Source organism: Ctenopharyngodon idella, chromosome 18, assembly GCF_019924925.1.
Source record: "Ctenopharyngodon idella isolate HZGC_01 chromosome 18, HZGC01, whole genome shotgun sequence".
Lineage (NCBI taxonomy): Eukaryota > Metazoa > Chordata > Actinopteri > Cypriniformes > Xenocyprididae > Ctenopharyngodon > Ctenopharyngodon idella.
Window position 1 is genome coordinate 32,843,921 of NC_067237.1, and position 21,042 is coordinate 32,864,962.

At 36.1% G+C, this 21,042-nt stretch overlaps 2 protein-coding genes across 8 annotated transcripts in view; both read left to right on the forward strand.

Moving 5' to 3' along the window:
- Nucleotides 1-653: 653 nt before the first annotated feature.
- Nucleotides 654-2,370, forward strand: serp1 (stress-associated endoplasmic reticulum protein 1). Its single transcript, XM_051871372.1, has 3 exons — nucleotides 654-918; nucleotides 1,161-1,236; nucleotides 1,841-2,370. The coding sequence occupies exons 1-3, from the start codon at nucleotides 835-837 to the stop codon at nucleotides 1,879-1,881; spliced, it is 201 nt and encodes a 66-aa protein (XP_051727332.1). The 5' UTR covers nucleotides 654-834; the 3' UTR covers nucleotides 1,882-2,370.
- A 661-nt stretch (nucleotides 2,371-3,031) lies between these two features.
- The window catches only part of lrch3 (leucine-rich repeats and calponin homology (CH) domain containing 3), a 38,604-nt gene continuing 20,593 nt past the window's right edge, over nucleotides 3,032-21,042 (forward strand). For 2 of the 7 annotated variants that reach the window (XM_051871352.1, XM_051871354.1), the window contains exons 1-6: nucleotides 3,032-3,465; nucleotides 18,007-18,151; nucleotides 19,381-19,507; nucleotides 19,609-19,714; nucleotides 19,799-19,935; nucleotides 20,525-20,634. In XM_051871352.1, the coding sequence (XP_051727312.1) occupies nucleotides 3,210-3,465; nucleotides 18,007-18,151; nucleotides 19,381-19,507; nucleotides 19,609-19,714; nucleotides 19,799-19,935; nucleotides 20,525-20,634 (881 nt within the window). In that variant the 5' untranslated portion in view covers nucleotides 3,032-3,209. The remainder of the gene's footprint in view (nucleotides 3,466-18,006; nucleotides 18,152-19,380; nucleotides 19,508-19,608; nucleotides 19,715-19,798; nucleotides 19,936-20,524; nucleotides 20,635-21,042) is intronic. The other 5 variants (XM_051871355.1, XM_051871356.1, XM_051871359.1 and 2 more) reach the window with 4 other exon arrangements.

Consider the following 21,042-nt stretch of genomic DNA (forward strand, 5'->3'; position numbering starts at 1 on the left):
CTGACGACAACATTTTTCTCAGAAATTTGGACCTGATTCACAGACATATGTTTCCATGATTGACTAATGCACTGAATAATTGCGACGACAAAAGAATGACGTTTATCCTGAATAGGCATTTCAAAAAGAGAATGTGTGAGTTTTAAGAAGAACATGAAGGCATGCTCATAACTGTTTTCTGCTAAACACTCAATAATCCTTCAGGGGGCGATCGGCGGCCATTCAGTCAATGTTCCATTTAGCCGCATAAAAATGTGTAAATCTGTTTTTATGACATTTTTACGCTAAAAATAAGATGTTCTTTTCAACGTTTGCCACTTAACACACACAAATGAATGTTTACATAAGAATGTTTACTTTACTTTACAAAATGACTAAAATATATATATTTCAACTAGCAGTGATTGGTCCAACCTCGCCAGCGCTGATTAAAGTAACACTTGCCACGTGACAACAACTGCTTTTGAAGCGCTCCGGAAAACAATTTAATTGTGAATAATGACATAGATTAACTTTAATAGTCATTGGCAAGAAAAAAAATACACTGAAAAGAATTAAAATAGAAAAATATATATAATTTAGATCATTCTGTTGGTTAATTACCGCCCATTAGATATCATCCTTTTTATCCGAATTGCCATTCTTACGCCTTTATTCTGTTTCGAAGCGTCCACGTCTCGTGGGTGGAGTAAGTTTCTCTTATGCACACGTAGACTAAACCAGTATATCAGTACAAGATCACACGTCAACTGATCGTACAGCTTCTCGGATCTCTGTCGGTCTCGACGCTTCTTCTTTTTTCTTTCTTTAAAAACATCAAATTAGTTGTAAAAGATGGTGGCCAAACAGAGGATTCGCATGGCGAATGAGAAACACAGCAAGAACATCACTCTAAGAGGCAATGTGGCCAAATCCACGGTAATTTTCAGCTTTTACCACTCTGACTTTTACTATAGTACATATTTTAATGTATACGCTATCTAAAATAGGACTTACTAGCTTTGTTTGCATTACAGTTAACGCTTACTTCGTATATTCGTTTATACTGAACATTGATTAGGTCATACAGAGCAGCTTTAATATGTTCAGTTGATCATAATGGCTTTCTTTATAAGTAATTTATGTCTCTAAATGTACTAATGCTAATATTTTCTCAACAGAGAGGCACTCAAGAAGAGAAGGCAGTGGTGGGACCGTGGCTTCTTGCTTTGTTCGTCTTTGTAGTATGTGGATCAGGTGAGTTTACAATCCAAAAAACATCCACTGTCATTGAATGTGTTGTCTAATACATTAAAAGTATGTTCTTTGAATTTACAGTGGACTTTTTAAAATCAAATACACTCAAAGCAATAGATCAGCATGCCAAACATGAACTTTATTTAATAACTCTGTTTAAAAGGACAAAGTGCATTCAAACTGCAAACAGATTTAAAACCTGATCCACAGACACAATTTTAATTTCTTGATTTCTTTGTACACAATACGATTAAGAAATCTTTTTAGTCTGTACCTTAGCTAGTGTTGTAAAATTGGATAAATAATAAAGATAAATGTCTGAGAGCAATCACTTTAATTTCTTTAAACTTAAAGAGTTTTTCACATGCATGAGCACTTGATTCAGTGTTAATGTGCTCCAACTAACATGCACTTTTTTTTAGGACCCCATACAATTTCTTTGCTCTCGTAATTAATCAACATGCGCTTTGTCATCAGCACATCATTGTTTAGTATATTTTATGTTTTCTTCTGATGAAAGTGCAAGGACTAAATATGATAAGAATTCCTAGATACTTTACAAATATATTTGTTCTAATGTTATTTTTCTGTCTTCTCACTACAGCAATATTCCAGATCATTCAGAGCATCAGGATGGGAATGTGAAATGAATGGTCATCAGTTTTTTTTTTCTCTTCTCCTGGCTTGCCTGAAGATCACTTGATCATTCCCTTTTCTTATTTAATCTTTATATGTCTCAAGTTTTTTTTCATCACAACACCACGGTCTCTTGTGCCTTACTCAAAAGCTGGAGGAACGTTATCTTCTGAAACATTCCAGTGTGGGACTATCAGTATTGCTGCTGAATCCATAACTGAGGCAATAAACCCAAGACTACAAATGACTTTCAACTTTTTCTGTGGAAAAAAACACATGTTTGTTTAAAAGAAATGCTGCAATGTATTTTCTGTGTTCTAGGTTTTTGGACCAGTTCATGTTAATTAACATTATTGGTACTATGCACCTTTATTGGATTTCCCTCTACATTTAGAGCTGAATTTGTGTTCTTTGACTATTCGCTCAAGGAAATGAAGGTCCACATATTCAGTTGTATGTTTAGAGAACATGAAAAATAAAAAAACAATACTTTTAAAATGTCTTTTTTGTCTTTAAAATTTGTAAAAAAAAAAAAAAAAATTCCCCCCCCCCCCCCCCCCATGAATCCATAAAGGGGCCCATAGAATGATATAAAACATATACATACAAGCTCTTATCATTAAACAAATGTAAATATCTGTTGGCTGTTTAGGGGTTTCTGAGTAGACAATCCTATTCTCAGTTTTATAATTCACCAGTAGGGGGCAGTTTGCATATTTATACATTTAAATTACATTATAAGTCAATGTATTTTTCATTTAAAAAAATTGTCACACTTACAGATTATAGAACCACAAATCTAAAAATATTTTTTTGCATGTTTTCTTGACTCTTGAATCAAATAAACAATCTTTAAATCAAGATTATTTTGAATGCACTTATGTCTTGAGTTAGTTTCATCACAGATCATACATTGACATTTATTTCAATGTATGATCATTTTTTTTATGATCACATGCCATTTTCCTACATAAGGAACACTTTATTAGAATTTATAAAATGTAAGAGAATATTTATTTGTTTATTAAACCTAATTTTTTTAAAATAAAAGTCATGTTCATGATTTGTCAACTACCTTATAATAAGTGTATTTATGAATTTAGAATATGATAAAATAAAGGTGAAGTGAGATAATTCCATACAGGCCAGACTGGTTGGACTTCTTAATGCTGAACCTTCGCCTTCAATCCACGCATGCACTAGTGTCCTCGCTCGTGCTCCGTTGGATCTGTCTGTTTCAGACCCCTTTCTGCCCTCTGTGCGTCCGCGCATGCGCACTACCACTGTCCGCGCTCGTGTGGGGCCCGTGAGGATCCAGCGGGAGTGTTAGCTGTGTAATGGCGGCTTCGGTGTTGCTCTCCACGGAAAGCGCCGTGCCTTCTTTTACCATCGGCCATCCCGCCGGAGTTACGGCGGCGGGAACTACCCATCACGGATTATCCAATGCTCCTGGACCCGCATCCTGGAACCGCTCGCTGGATCGGGCGCTGGACGAGGCGGCGGCCACTGGAGCGCTCAACCTGAGCGGCAGGAAGCTGAAGGAGTTCCCGAGGAGCGCCGCCGGACACGACCTGACCGACACCACCCGGGCCGGTACCGAGCCTATTTATTTATATTCTGCTCCCCTTTAACCGTTAACCGACCCAAACGCTAGTTAAAGCCGCGTTGGTCGAGTTTTACACTAGTTTACACTGGTGTAAACACACGGGTGTGTGCTGGGCTGGTAGCCCATCTGAACTCATGATCAGTCATTTGTGTCCAATAAATATAAACGTTTAATCTTCACAGCTGAGGTTTGTTTAAAGTTAAGATTATCTCACAAACTCAAGCTCATAGTTGTGTTGAAACTATTATGATCCGATGGGACACTAAACACTCTGGGAATATCTGTCAAATTGAGCTCCATGTAGGTTATATGAGACCAAAACATGGGGCTTGTTCATCAGGTTTATAGGAGTATGACAGGTTAAGAGGTTTGGACATGCTCCTGGTAATCAGGTTAAGTTGTTTGCTCTTTATGTGAAAGGCTTGATCATTATGGGAATTTGGTTTTGATCATCATGTAGTTTTTTTTTTAAGAGCCACTCGAGAAGTTTGATCATTTTGTTGACTTTATAAGATAGGTTTGGTCATTGTTTTGTGGGATCCAATCATATTTATCTTAATGTAGTCAGGGCTTTGAGTTTGAACTAAGTTGTTTGATCATATTAGATCCAGTCAAGATGTTGGTGATCATGTGGATCTGGGCCTTTTAGAAGCCACGTCCAAGTGACCCCCATCCTAAAACTTAAAATGAAATGTATTTTAATGTATAAAGTGAAAAATGAAAAAACAAACAAACATGTAAAACATTGTTTGGAAATTATTATATCATTATTATTTTATATTATTGTTATTGTCAATGTAGTAGTGAACTTATTAATTTGTTTTTAGTATTTATTTATTATTGTAATATTTTTTATTATTTTTGTTGCACTGTTTTTCTCAAAGCTTTGCCATGGAACCCCTATAGCATCATTTGCGGCCCCTTGGGGGCCCCAGATTGAAAAAGTAGTTTCTGTGTTTGTAAAGTAGTTTCATACATATACATAATAACTGCTTTCTGTGGGTCAGCGGCAGCGCAGATGGAGATTTGAATGTTCCGGTGTGATTTTGTTAAAGATTTAATAGATGCAGGTGAATCTTTGTCATTTAGGAATGAGATCGTGTGAGTATTTTGAAACAAGATCGCGATCTTTTAACGATTAATCGTGCAACTCTATTCTGCATATATTAAAACAAGATTTGTAGTAATCAAACTAAACTACAGTACAAAGTAGTTTGCTTATCTGACACATACAGGTGCAGGTATCATGGTTTAGGAGTTTCTAGACGTGTTCAGACTTGTGATTTTTTTTTTTTTTTTTTTTTTTTAATTATTTCCTGAAGCACAATCAGAAATGTAGCATGTCCTGTACACGAGTTGTGTTACACTCATCAATGTGAGAGAATCATATAGAACCTCTTTAAACAAGTCACGTCTCCTAAGCATGTAGGATGTTTAACCGAGCAGGCTGTATAAACATCTGTCTGAAGGTTTTTGTGAACCGCTGTTTAGGCTGTTTAAATAAAGTGCTTGTATGACTAGTTAATGCTTAAAAGTCTACCTGATTGATGGTTAGTTACATGCAGATATAATCATAATCATAATAACACTTATAAAAATACCACACTGACATCTTAATGTTTCCTTTTTTTTCTTTTTCTTTTTTTTTTTATGTACAAATTCCAGATTTTTGAGAATTTTAATTTAATTTACAGTCTAATTTTGTTATACTCTAATGCATGATGTATATTACGTATAGCATCTCAAATTGTGGAAAAACTGTATTTATTGTAGAGTTTGACTGCGTAAAGGAGCTAATTGCATTGTGTAGAAATTTAGACACATAATTCCACAATAGCATCTTTATCTTTAATGTTGTGATGCTTCTTAAAGCAGGTATCACTTTAATTACTGCTCATAATTAACAAAGCCCAGGTCTAGTTTGTAAACATTTCTCTGGTTAGCCATCTTGTATTGTGTTGCACGCTCTGAAAATAGGAATTGGTGAAGACTACAGCTCAGATCCTGAGCACACATGGTGTCTTGTGTCTGTGTCAATATTGATCGTCTGTGCAGTGCATGCTGGGATCCATGCAGATATCTCTGATTTCGTTCTCATCCAAAAGGCAGGTCTCAAAAATGTAGACTGTAGGAATGAACAGGAAAAAAAATAAAGAAAGTTCTGGAGCCCCCAAAATAGTTCTTTTGCTTTTCTGTGAGTTTGTTATGGTTTGCAAATGACAGATTGTGAGCGCCATAGCTTTGTTTCTGCCAGAGAGTTTATGGGTCTTTTTTTAGCGAGGTCATTTTACGGTGATAATAACAGTTTAACATTGGCTCTTGATTCTGACTGAGAGGTTTATCAATGATGTCAATAATAAAATTTTGTATTTTTTTTTGTTTAACTACACTGTAAAATCGTCTTGTTAAATTTACAGGAAATGTGACAGCTTTTATTGTCAGATACAGAGTGGTGCAGGGATGACGTCAACCGAAAAGACTAATTCGCCATGGTTTCCCTTGAGATTTTCCTGTGGGGTTTTATTTTCAATTTATGAGTAAAATAAAAATTGTGGTAAACATAACTTGACGATACTGTGACGTTTTATCCAGTTACTTATTTAAAACATACGTTTTCAAAAATAAACATTACTTCAAAATTTGCATTTTTGGTATGTGTTTATGTAATTTACTTTGTAGAACAAAGTGTCAAAATATCATTGAGTTCTGTTTACCACAAGCTTTATTTTACTCATACATTGAAAAACCCCATTCTAAAACCCCATAGGAAAATCTCAGTGACGAATTAGTCGTCTGGGTTTTTTGATATCATCCCTGCACCACTCTGTTGAGTGAACAATGATTCGGACATTATTGGATGCAGTTTGATACCTGTATATTTTACAGTTCATAACTAGATATATCAATGAATGTTATATTATTTAATGATATTTAAAGTAACAACCTATTTAAACTTCTTAAAGGGTTAGTTCACCCAAAAATGAAAATAATGTCATTTATTACTCACCCTCATTTCGTTCCACACCCGTAAGACCTTCGGAACTTCGGAACACAAATTAAGATATTTTTGTTGAAATCCGATGGCTCAGTGAGGCCTCCATAGCCAGCAATGACATTTCCTCTCTCTAGATCCATTAATGTACTAAAAACATATTTAAATCAGTTCATGTGAGTACAGTGGTTCAATATTAATATTATAAAGCGACGAGAATATTTTTGGTGCGCCAAAAAAAACAAAATAACGAATTATTTAGTGATGCCCGATTTCAAAACACTGCTTCAGGAAGCTTCGGAGCATTATGAATCAGCGTGTCAAATCATGATTTGGATCGCATGTCAAACCGCCAAACTGCTGAAATCACGTGACTTTGGCGCTCCGAACCGCTGATTTGACACGCTGATTCATAACACTCCGAAGCTTCCTGAAGCAGTGTTTTGAAATCGGCCATCACTATAGAAGTGTTTTTTTTTTTTGGCACCAAAAATATTCTCGATGCTTTATATTAATATTGAACCACTGTACTCACATGAACTGATTTAAATATGTTTTTAATACGTTAATGAATCTTGAGAGGAAATGTCATTGCTGGCTATGGAGGCCTCACTGAGCCATAGGATTTCAACAAAAATATCTTAATTTGTGTTCCGAAGATTAAGAAAGGTCTTACAGGTGTGGAACGACATGAGGGTGAGTAATAAATGACATTATTTTCATTTTTGGGTGAACTAACCCTTTGAATCTGCATTGTACAAACAATTCTTACAACCACCACTACAATAATACGGTGCTAAAATAATATTTAGATTTTCACAATAAATTATAATACATTTCTTCCAGAGAACCTACATTTTTACAGTAAACCTGCTGATATTGTCCTTTTATTGTCCCCTATTGTATTTTTTCCGTTATATATGGTACGATAACCTACAGTTAACTAATTAGCAGGTTTTTGACAGGTAGCCTACTTTTTCCATTAAGATTACTAACAGTATACCTTTAAAACAACAACAAAAATCTTTATATATGGTAAATAACTTACAGCTAAACAAGCAACAGATTTTTTTTTTTGGTAATATTTTAGCTTTTCCATTAAAAGTACTGACATTTCTTACAAAGCATGATTAAGAAGTGATTTTAATGAGTCGCAGATCTGTATGCTCCACCTGTAGAGTAAAAATATGTTTCATTGAAATGGCTGTTCATATTGAATAATTCATAGTGAAACAGCTTGTTAAGAGTGTTTGTAAGTCTCTGCTGACTTGACGTGATGTGATATTTGACCTCAGATATTTCCTCATCTGATTGCTTTGGCTGTGTTGTCCTGTGAACTGTGCCAAATGTATTGGTCTCCTGCTAAGGAACGTTGTCTTCCTTCAGCTCAGAAGGCTCAGAACAGGTGTCCTCCCTCTGAGAACGATTACAAGGCTTTCTGGACTGCTGTCAATTCAACAACACCCGCAGTGCAGACAGCACGGTTGTCCCTGCTGACTGATTCATTAACTTCACACTCCCATTTATACATTTGTGCTGTGTGTTGTGTTTAGTGTTAGATGCTGTTATTGTCTTGTCAGTTACATTGATAAAGTTTCCTTCAAGATGATGTAAATAAATATTTTGGTTTTGCAGCCTTGGCAGATCGATAGATGGAGGTTTGATTGTAAGCTTTAGGCTGTTCTATTGATAATAGTTAGTATATGACAGTTCTGTGTTTAATTAGCACTCGCAACTTGTTAACTGGTGAAAATCCCACTTTATTCCACTTGCCAGAGTCCAAAATATTTAAGGCATATTTTAATTATAATTATTTTATGGTTTCAAGTTCAACTTCTTTAGGACTTATTTGGTTATTCTGGCTATTTGTTTAACAAATTAAATAATTTTTAATTAAGTGAAACCACATTGAGAGTTTTAGATTTAAGTCAAAGATAAATGTTAAAAATGTTTTTTTTTTTTTTTTTTAACTGGTTTTTAACTTTTAACATCTTTTAACGATTAATTGCAAACAAACAAACCTGTTTAATTATATGAATAAACTTTTTATGAGTGAATCTCACAAATCCTGTCAACATGTTTGTGCCCTATTTCATCTTACAGTTTATAAGTGATAAGAAATTATTTTGCATTGCCTGTTTTAGAACTGTTAAAGGGTCTTCGAAACACAAATTAAGATATTTTTGATGAAATCCGAGGGTATCTCATCCACACATAGGCAGCAACGTCATTGCACACTTTGAGGTCCAGAAAGGTATTAAAGACATAGATAAAATAGTCAACGTGACTACAGTGATTCAACCTTGATATTATGAAGTGACGAGAATACTTTTTGTGCGCAAAAACAAAACAAAAATAATGACTTTATTCAACAAATTCATCTGTCCTCTAAGGCTGGGCGATTTGGCAAAAAAATAAAATCTCGATTTTTTTCAGAACAATTGACCGATTCATGATTTCGATTTCTATTTTTATTTATTTTTTTTAACTAGTCAACTTAACTTAACTACAATATGATTCAAGTAACATTTTCTTTATTAACCATCTGGTTAAAAAAGTTTTATTCCAAGTGTACCACACCTGAAGTGATCAACATGGTGTAAATGTGAAACAAATGACTTATTTGTTAAATATCTTAGCAGAAATTATGCATTAAATATGAAGGCAAATGTGTACACACTTATTTTAAACATATTCTATATACTCAGAAATGATGTAAAATAAGAAAAATGCTAAAAATATTTCTTAGCCAAAAAGTAATAGCAATAAATAACACCAGTAATAGACTATTATTAACAGCAAATGCTTTGTAAAAACAGAAAATAACAGCAGCTTTCACCCTGTCACCATCATGCAAACATGAAATATCAAACATACAGCAGTAGTTCTTTACAGGTTTTTGCATTCCATGTGTTTGGCTGTTGCACTTGTGTCTTGCGTCTTTTGCAGCGTCTCACCCATGAAACGGCATTCTAAAAACACGGCGGTCAAGTAAAAAAAAAAAGTTCAACTTGCGTTTAATAACTGTTTTTTTTTTTCCCCATTCCACTGCCCGCGTTTGTTTTGGTTTTTTTTTCAACACAATAACGCGTTTCTGAATGAACAGCCGCTTAAGAATAGTGATGTGTTCTACGTTCATAGAGCATCACATGAGAGCGGTTAATCAGGCACGCCGGCGCCATCATGTGGTCGGATCATTTTCTTCTCTTAACTGTTATCATTGCTGTATTGTCAATATGTCTAATTGTAATGTTTGCTAACATTTTTATTCAAAATCGCAATTTCTCGATTTAAAAATAATAAAATCAAGGCAAAACATTAAATTCAAATTAATCGAAAAAATCGTAAAAATCGCCCAGCCCTACTGTCCTCTGTCATACTGCTACACTATTTTCGTTGCATAGCTTCCATGTTTACGTCTGAATGCAGGCTCAGTATTGGCCGGCTGTTTCACTTAAATGATTAACAGATTAACAAAATGAAAGAAAAAACTGCAACATGTAGTATATGCTGAGTTTCGGTAAATTTTTGTGATGCGCTCCAGCTCCACAAACAAGTTCACGGAAAGGAAACCAAGATGGCAGAAAGTGGCATCCTGTTTGTTTTCTTTATTTTATAAAAGCACAGTGTTTTGTTTTTATTGTGAGTGTACACAAATAAAGTAACCTTTACAGTTTCGAATGATGTCTTACTCTTATCTGTATGACTCATAGACTGTAAAAAAAGATGGACGACGCACCTTCACTCTCTTCCATTGTAGTAAGTGAAGCCGCCAGTGTGCCAATCTGGTGTTGACATCTTGATTTTCGAGTCTGCGCATAGTGAACTTGAAGCCCGAGTCTGCGCAGTAGTGAGCACGAAGTGGAGCCAAAATATCAAGGTCCTGCCCACACTCCTGCAGAATCAGTTAATATAGTTTACTGCAGGAATAACACATTGTGACGGTGTGAAATAAACAGTTCTGGAAATGTAGGAGTTAAACTTAAAGCTCCAGTCTCCTCCCGAAGATCCAGGAAAAAAAGTCAGTTGGTGCCTCAGTGACTACTTCGCTCAGAGAAGCTGTCAATCTCAGCTGTCAATCATGACGTCAAAACCTGCATCAAATAACTAACTAAAACCAAACTTATTTAAAGAACGAACACTTGAACTAACATCAGCGTGATTAAAAACTGCCTAAAATGACAGAAACCATCTTTGGAAAAAAATATTTGACGTATAATTTTGTTAATTTGTCTCACATCCCATTACATTACATGGAGAGGGCGGGGTTTATGACCTGTACTGCATCCAGCCACCTCGGGGCATTCGAGGCACTTTGGCTTCACTTTTCAGGACTTGTGTGGCATGCTTGGTATGACTATAAATGAGTATTTTAAGTCGTTTCCGCTGTTATAAGGAAAAAATTCAAGCGATTGTGCAGGCGTCTCACTTGCGCACACACACAACATAAGTTCTAACATTGCAGAATAAAATAGTCAAACTTACACTGCGTATTTTAAATAGTCCGTAACAATCTGTGCCGTTCATGACAATGAGAATTTCATGTTTTTACTGTAATGACAACTTGGGAGTAAAATGTTTAATCGTCATGCAAATCATGTCATGATCCAAAAGATAATATTAAATAAGCTTAATTTTTTAATGAATATTGAATTAAGTTTATATTTTCTTAAATTTTTTTTGTTTGATTTTGTTGTGAAAAGCTTCAGCTGTGCACAGGTGGTTAGTGGAACGCTACCTCTCACAAAATGCTGTGGACTGTGGTCATGTCAGATTTGCGATTGTAGTTTAGAAAATGTTGGAGACACTGCAATTACACACTTTCCCACGCTATGCTTTGTTTTTGAACAGAAGTTCTTGGGCTTATATAAGCAAGCATATGAAGTTCACCACAGCAGACCTCTTGCTTGCAACATGGTGACCACTTAAACACACGGTGGTGTGATCTGTCTCAAACACATCATAGAGATGGACAAAACAAGTAGTGCCTTTTTGTGCTTTGTTGTCTGTTGTGATTTTTATAGGATTAGTCAAAATGATAAATTATAGGTATTTTATCTGCTCCATAAACAGTTCTACATAGGCTACTATATTATCCAGTTTTCAGGTTTTTAGAATGCACATTAACTTATTTCCATCTGGTTAAAATTTAGGCTACAACAAAAAATGTTTGTCCATCATGGCGATAATGAAAATATTTTAAATAAAACACTGTTACAAAAATTAATATTGCAAATATTAATGACATGAAACTAAGTCTATCAAAATATGAAAATATGACTAGAAATATAACCCTGCTAGATTATTAGTAATGCTTCAATGTTTTCGAAAAAGAAACATCTAAAGTTTGAAGCTAAAGAATGAATGAACACCTGCAGTAAACTGAAGCTTGTCCTATGACACATCCTATATGAGATTAATCAGATATCTTATATACACAACATAAATGTAGCATTGCAACTTGTATCTGCACAAAAGGACAGAAATGCAAGTGAACTAGAACTAAGTTAATATTAGCCACAGAAAGTGTTATTCCCGTTGTGGATGCGCTCTTCCTGTAACAGCGCGCTGAAATACGGGCAACTAAAGCACAAAGAATTCACAACTTTCTATTAGTGTTCTCATTATAATGTTTTGTATATGGAAGTTCACATCTTGAACTTAACTGCGCGTTTTCGAAGCCATGACAAAAAAACGATTTTAATTAAGACATATACACCGATCAAGCATGACATTATGACCACTGACAGGTGAATAACACTGATTATCTTTTCATCATGGCACCTGTTATTGGGTGGGATATATTAGGCAGCAAGTGAACATTTTGTCCTCAAAGTTGATGTGTTAGAAGCAGGAAGAATGGGCAAGCGTAAGGGTTTGAGCGAGTTTGACAAGGACCAAATTGTGATGGCTAGACGACTGGGTCAGAGCATCTCCAAAACTGCAGCTCTTGTGGGGTGTTCCCGGTCTGCAGTGGTCAGTATCTATCAAAAGTGATCCAAGAAAGGAACAGTAATGAACCGGCGACAGGGTCACGGGCGGCCAAGGCTCATTGATGCATGTGGGGAGCGAAGACTGGCCTGTGTAGTCCAAGCCAACAGCGGAGCTACTGTTAGCTCAAATTGCTCAAGATGTTAAAGGGATAGTTCACCCAAAAATGAAAATTCTGTCACCATTTACTCACCCTCAAGTTGTTCCAAACCTGTACAAATTTCTTTGGAAATTTGTTCAGGTTTGGAACAACCTGAGGGTGAGGTAAATGATTTAAAGGATCTGCTGCTAACATCTTGGTGCCAGATACCACAGCACACCTTTAGGGGTCTAGTGGAGTCCATGCCTCAATGGGTTAGGGCTGTTTTGGCAGCAAAAGGGGGACCAACACAATATTAGGAAGGTGGTCATAATGTTATGCCTGATCGTTGTAGGCCTACTGTTGAAAAAATATGACAAGAAAAAATAACACTGCTGGATTGTTAATAATATTATCAATGTCTTTGAAAAAGAAACATTTAAAAGGACTATGATTGTCTCAAATAACCCAATCATAGTCAATGTATTGTTGAGCTGTACCATTTGAGCTGATGCTGAAGAGTGAATGAACTGGTAAACTGAAGCGCTTTGCTAGCGGGTTAATAAACTCAATCAAACGCAATCTATATGAGATTAATCAGATATATACAACATAAAAGCAATATTACAACTTACATATACACAAAAGGACACAAATGTTCATGTGAATTCTTTCATTTTAGACGAAGTATATTGCTTGTATTTAGTGAGTTATTTTGCAGTGTGTTTTATTAAAAAGACATATGAAAGAGATATTTGATATAGAAGGAATGGTGCATGAATCCTTTGAGGGAGATGCAGGATTGAACATTATTGCAGTGAGCGTGTCTGCTGTTGTCTTGCCTCGAGGCCCGAACTAATGACTGTTCTGTACAAGTATTGAGGAAGTGAAGTGAACTGGATATTACTGTCTATATTTGACAGGAGGCCATGAGTCAGTCTGAAACGCTGTCCGGTACTTGACACTCATAAAGGAAATATAAACGAAAAAACGAGTAGATGCACATCACTCTGCCTTTGCTCATCTCAGCCATGTTGTTGCGTAATGTTGGAGGTTTTTAGAATTTGAGCATCAGCACCATGTAATAAACAGATCATTAATTCTTAAAGTATTAAGGACAAGTGTTTTGGGTCCTGTGTAGGCCTGATATAATCTGATCCGACTTTGCTTGTTTAGTGGGTGTTTCCTATAACAGTGCATTTGTAAGGATTGCATGAGTGTCTAAAAACCAACGGTGAAACTCAAAACTCGTTGCTCCTTAAAGTAAGCTTTATTGTATTTATGCAAAATATAATTTAGATGTTCGTGCTCACCCAAAAAATCTTCCCACTTTATTGTACAAGTGCTTTTATTGTTTTGAGTTCTTCATAATGGATCCGTGCGCTGGTTTTAGGTAGCACTCTGTGTAGGAAGCAGACGTTACAGTCAGCAGCACTTCCTGTCTTCCCCATCCCGGATCTCTGCACAGCTGCACAGTTACAAATATAGATCCAGTGTGGATTGGAAACCCATCAGTAAATCCACACACCTCCACGACAATGACAAACAACATCTACAGGCCACAGATTGACACACTGACCATGAATACAAAGCCCTGATTCCACTGATTATGTGTAACAAAAACTCTGTCCTGTCAGAACAGAGCTCACGGACACACAGTATGTGATTTGGAAACCTGTCTCCTTCACCTAGGAGAAAAATTATGTCTCAATATTTGAAGAGTTTGGTTCCAAAACGCTATAAATCCATTTTGATTAATTTGAGTAAAAATGTGTTTTCTTTACCAAGAAAGCAGCAACCACTCTTTTCTGTTTCAAACTTTCACATAGCATCTTTTGGTTATAAAAACATTAAAAATTCAAATCTAGGATTTTCAAAGGTTTATTATAAAAACAGATTATTTTCCCCCCAAAATGCTATAAATCCATGACACGTTTTTTTTTTTTTTTTTCAAAATGCAATTAATCCATCAATATAAAAGTTATTTTTCATATTGAAAATACACAACAAAGTAAGTTGATTCACATATATGACAGCCTCTGAACTTTGTCAATACTAATCTTATATACAGGCATTTGACTAAAAATACATTCAATCGTTGCTCCCAAAATGAATTCAATGAGTCATCTTGTTAATGTTAATGTCTCCGTTTGTCATTACCGATTAAAGAGTATCTGGCGCCACCGCACGGTTAAAATAAACATATTTACAGAGTACATTGGTATTAAAACGGCTTTTAAAAACTGTTCATGATTCAGTTTTGGGGACCGTGACAGATGTTTGATGCTGTCGTGGAACAAGCAACAGCTAGCATTTTTCCTCCTCCCAACTCAAGTGCCTCATCTTCTTAATCTCCTCACGTAAATGATTACATTTCGATGATTTGCGTTTCTTCCCCACTGCAGACACCACCACAGGTTCATCAATGCCGTTAAAATTATTAATTTTTCTGTTTTTGTTGATGACAAAGTACAAAGTAGATAAGGAAAACTAGGATGCCGGGTGTATTCAGAGTGCCGCCGTTACAGTTTACAGTGTGTGGAATGGTGCGCTGTGATTGGTTGAGCGGATATATCGCATTCTGCAGAGAAAGGAGAGTGGCGTTTGTCGCGTTTTGAAAAGAAAGGGGAGAAACATGATAGAATAACATGACGGATATCGCATTTTTCAATACCGACCAGATACAATACTGATTTTGGCGGAAACTCAATTGTTTTTTTGCTCGAAGTAGTAGATTCAGAAAATAGTTAGTCGAACAAAATTGGTATTAGTCGGTTAGTCGCAGGAAAAAAAAAATCTCCACAGGAAGTGGTGAAATCACGCAGTCTGTAATGGACAAATCGTTAACATCGGGAAATCCAAACATTTGCCTATCATTCACCATCCATCGACCTCAAACATGTCTTATCACTTGAAACATGTAAGTAGTAGCAACTTTACGAGTCTGTTTGCTCTAACGTTAACCTAGATAAATGTGCGCTATTATTTGGAGCATATCCAAGTGTTTGTGTGGAGAGTGCACTTACTGCCGGCACGGTCACTTGCATTTAATCTAAAATACAGTCATTTTTGGTCATACAGATAAGAAAAATCAACATTCGAAACTGTAAATGGTTTGCTTTTATTTCTGTAAACTCACAATAACAACAAAACGTTGTGCTTTTGTAAAATAATGAGAACCTAAAGGATGCGCTTTCTGCCATCTTGGTCTCATGAAAACTTCACAAAAATGAACCAAAAATCAGCATATACTTGCCTCACACAGACATGAGAAATATATCTATTGAAAGCTTGAAATGTCTACTTTTAAATGAACTGATCCAAATCTAAAAACAAATATTCTCCGATTATAATCCGTATGAAATGTGCGTATAGGCGCATCCACTAGCTACTGCGGACATGAGTCAGCATTGTCAACTTCATCTCTGCAGCTGAAAACACACAAAACACTAGTTTATAAATAAATTATTAAAATGTCCAGACAGTCTCCTTCTGTTTTTTTCATGCCACATTAATCACTACGTTTGCCGGTGCACTACTGCAAGCTGTAAGCGTGCGTTTGATCGCTGATTAGGTTATATATATTATATATCGGCGATTAAAGGCTCATTATTATGATTTATATGGTTTATTGATACAAACGCGCAATTAGTCAACTAATCGCTTAAATGAACAACTTTTAGTTGACTAGAAAAATCTTTAGTCGGGGGTAGCTTTAAATACTTTATTCTCTTGTGAATCAGAGATGCTATTGAAAAGTATTCACTGTGTCTTTATGGCACAATAATCGCCTTGGAATTGTAGTGATATGTTATTGGTTAATTTTATATTATAAGTTTATTAATGTTGAATATATTGTAAATATTTGCAATTGCATTCAAGTCAAGTCACATTTATTTATAGCACTTTATACAATGCAGATTGTTTCAAAGCAGCTTTACAGTGATAACAGGAAAATGATTCAATAATGCAGAGTTCATTTCGGCTGAACAGCAGCTGTACAAGAAAATAGTCTCATTGTTCAGCTGAAATCAGTTTAGTGTTGATTCTGTTTCGTTGTAAAGATCACCAATTATTAAATTAGTTCATTTCATCTACCTTATCTATCATCTACTTTACCTCTGCATTAAAATGTGAACATTCTCTGTTAAACTAAACCAGATCTGAGCAGTCTAACAATAACCACAGCTAAGATTTAAACACACCCTCAAACGATCACAGCTGCCATGTGTTGTCTGAAATTTCCTTAATGTTCAGCATCTCCTGTCTGACGTCTCTCTCTATGCTTTACTATTATTAGGCCCAGAATCTTGTCTGATGTTGAAATGAGTGTTTGAGCACCAGTAACGATACTGGCCTCTTTCATGTAAGCCAGAACAGAAAAATGGACACTTATCTCGCTTTTAGTCCGGCAGCTATTTTTGGTGGTCATGGGGTCTTACTCATAAGTGTTTGTGAGTGTTTGTCCTCTGGGTTTAAAGTCTGAGTATGTGTGTTGTTTGTGCATGTAAATATAGCCAGAGTTACTTGTGTTTCTGATGATTTCTGGATTGGTTCTGAAAAAGATCCTAAATCTTGATGCATAAACACTTTGTTTACCCCTAAATGAGAAATGACTTTCAAAAAGTTGCGGCAAGCAGCAACCAAGCACTATGTATGCACCAGTAGTGCTGTTACTACTATATCTAATTAAGATTTTAGATGCAGTTCGGATGATTGCATTGTGGCTGCATTAACAGAGGTATAATAAATTGATACTTTATGTATAATTTGTGGATACATTTTGTATTTCAACTAGTGTGTGCACAAATAAAGCAATTTGACAATATTATGTATTTTTATTGACTATTGAAAGCAACCATAGACCATAATAAGTGGTGTGTGAATGACTTTGATTGGACAGACCTGGATAATAAGTGTGCAATAGAAATGCCCTTTTTTTTTTTCTTTTTTTTTCTTTTTTATTTATTTTAAATCTGTAGCAGATAAGGGGTTCATGATGGTCAGCAGCTATGAAAGTATGAGATCACATACTTTAGATTGCAGTCTATAATTTTTATATGAAGTATTACGCAAATAGGTGGAAATGTACATTTGGTTTCAGATGTTGCCATTTTAGCTTGCAGTAATGAGCCTTAATATATCATGCTTCCAAATATTGGCCAATTCAGATCAATAGGTGTAATAAAAAAAATATTTGGTCTAATACTGATATAATAGCGTAGTTTCATTTACCTGCAGGAAAGTGGAGCAGAGGTTATAGAAGGTTTTCAGAGACTTGTGTTTCCAGCACATTGGTCCAGGAATGAGCCAAGAGCTCGTCAAACACGCTTTTACATGAGCGAAACCAAAGACAGGTGTGCAGCTCGTCTCCTGCCAGACATCCGTTTCTTATTGTCTTTTTGTCCATCTCTCTTTCTCTCTCTCTCTCTCTTTCTCTGTTATCTATCCACTATCTCCCCTTAGATCTGTCACGAAACAGGTTGACGGAGCTGCCGATGGAGGTGTGCATGTTTGTGTCACTGGAGAATTTGAACCTGTACCAGAACTGCCTCCGTTCACTACCAGAGAGTCTGATCAACCTACAGTCCCTCACCTACCTAAATATCAGGTCCATAGTTACCACATTCATAACATTACATGCACAGTACTCAATTTTGTAAAAAATTGCTATTGAATATTTTTAAACATTACCACAGCTAATTCCTAGCTGTGTTACCACGAGCTAAACATGCAAAGACGCACAAGACGTGCAACTTACTGATCTTTTTTTTTTAGTTTCTTTTGTTTGTACCTCTTTCAGTTGATTTGTTCATGTCATTTATCAGATGATAAAACCCAATCCATTTGTTCTTATAAATTATGATTTGAGAAGATTCTGAGATTTTTAAACCATGCATTATTTTGCAATTCCAAAAAAAGCTTCCAAACAACTAACAAGGAACTCGTTGTAATTTACTTAGTACAATTACTCACCAAACCCTTATTTTACTCACAGTTGGTGCACAGCAAGTGTTAATTAGACGTGTTTACTAGGGCAAACATCACTATTACTATTGCTTACACTTAAGGTTTGGTATTTGAACAACCAAATTTCCAGCCCAAGTTCTATTTCAGCGAGTCATGCATGGTTTATGTGTCAGACATAATTACACTTCATATTGTTTGGCTTTTTAGAAGTGTGTGAGGTGTGTTATTACTTTAAGCGATCCGACTCACGAAATTCATCTGACAGATGGGCAAAAAATCCCACAGACTTGCATTAAAGTCCATATCTAGAGACAAAGTTGTGGGCTCTTTTGACTTAAACCAGTTAGAAACCACAACCACAACAGTGTTATTTTACTGTTATAGTATGTATTCATATTTTAAATTGACTGTTCGTTAATTTTAGTAATTTTAATACTTCAGCTTATTTTATTTTGATTAGTTGCCAAGCAACATTTCTAGATTACTGTTTTAAAAGGGTTAATTCACCCAAAAATGAAAATTCTCTGATTATTTACTCACCCTCATGCCATCCTGGATGTGTTTATCTGAAGAAAGAAAGTCATATACATGGGGGATGGTATGAGGGTGAGTTAATGATGAGAGAATTTTTATTTTTAGGTGAATTAACTCTTATGTGTTTTTATATAATATTTATATTTCAATTAATGACAATCTATTTTTAATAGTTTTAGTTTTAATTAAAAAAAAAAAAAAACACATGCTTATAATCACTCAGAACTCTTTGGCAACCATAAGTTTTTCACAGGAAGGTATCATTGACATTTTCTTAAATCTAGTTTTTGAGCCCTGCAGGTTTTGATTCCCATGGTTCTCATTTTCTTTCTGCAGTCGGAACCAGTTGTCCACTCTCCCCGCTCATTTGTGCCGACTGCCGCTCAAAGTTCTGATCGCCTGCAATAACAAGCTGGTATCACTGCCGGAGGATCTGGGCAAACTCAGACAGCTCACTGAACTGGTGTGTGTGGACCAGCTCTCTCTCTTGAGCTCTGAAATTTATCTTCACATTTTCTCTCACTCCTGCACATTACTTATCAACTTTTTCTCTGTCTCTTCAAGGACGTCAGCTGTAATGAGATCCAGACACTTCCTCCACAGATCGGTCAGCTGGAAGCTCTACGTGACCTCAACATCCGCAGAAACCACCTCGTTCGCCTGCCTCCTGGTCAGAAACGCAGGCACCTGCACCTGTATGAAATGAGTGATGTTTTTGATGTGTTGTGTCATTTCTGTGTTGATTGGTTTGCAGAGTTGGCTGAGCTCCCGTTGGTCCGGCTCGATTTTTCCTGCAACAAGGTAACGACAATCCCTGTATGCTACCGCAATCTCAGACACCTTCAGAGCATCATTCTGGACAACAATCCTCTGCAGAGCCCACCTGCACAGGTAACACATGTTCCTGTTTTGATCCACATTAAACATCCTGTTTTGGGGTCCTTCAAACTATTTTGAGGTCCTAATAAAGGGGCCCTATTATGCTTTTGTACATGTTTCAGTCTCAAGTTTTCTTCCGGTAATGAACACGTCACAATATTCCTCATTTAAATAATTCCTGCCCAAGGCGTATGGGGAAAAAAAGGGGCGAGGCCTGGTTGAGTTGCGTTAGTAGTGTGTTGAAACTCGCGGTTATGGTAAAGGCCGTGACTTTTCCCAAACACTCTTAAAGTGGCTGACCAATCACAACACACTGGTCCAGCTGACCAGTCAGAGCACATTGCACTTTTCAGAAGGAGGGGCTTCATAGAGACTGGAACTAAACAGAGCGTTACTGACAAACAGGGAAGAGAGGTGCTGCAACAATGTCAAATATGTGAAAAATAATGTGTTTTTTGAACATTCATGTATGAAAACCTATTTTAGTAGACCCCAAAAACAAAACTTTGAAAAAGGGCATAATAGGTCCCCTTTAGCACTTCTGAGAGGTTTCACATCCTGAGGATCATGTTTATTGATGTGGTTCTGCATTTTCCTACAGATCTGTATAAAGGGAAAGATCCATATATTTAAATATCTGAACATGGAGGCATGTAAAGCAGCATCAGACCTTCCAGACTACGACAGAAGACCACTGCCGTTCGGATCCTGGTGAGAACACACTTCATTTCACTGGGTTTTGAGGGCGTAATGTGGATCAAACTGCTTTCACTTGTACCCACAAGTACCCACATCCATTTGAGCCAGTGTTTATCGCTGCATCTCTCAGAGGACACACAGAGCAGGGCGATTCTGTAGATAAGAAGGGAGGGAAAGGAAAAAACACAGACTGAATGAAAGATTAGATTGATTGCAGTGAAGGTATGAAGAGAGGAAAGATTGCAGCAACACCGGATGACGGTAGATAAGATGATGTGGACATCAAATTTTTCAAGTGGCAGAAATTTATATTGCAGAAACATGTTCATACGATGCTTAAATCTTATTTAGGAGAGGTATTCAGATCATTTTTTGCTCTGTGGTAATAAAAGTAAAGTTAAATAAATTAATAAATAAATT

Coding starts and splice junctions, on each gene's coding strand:
- serp1 (XM_051871372.1), top strand. CDS start 835: ATGGTGGCCAAACAGAGGATTCGCATGGCGAATGAGAAACACAGCAAG. Junction 919..1,160: donor GCAATGTGGCCAAATCCACG/GTAATTTTCAGC, acceptor TTTTCTCAACAG/AGAGGCACTCAAGAAGAGAA. Junction 1,237..1,840: donor CTTTGTAGTATGTGGATCAG/GTGAGTTTACAA, acceptor TTCTCACTACAG/CAATATTCCAGATCATTCAG.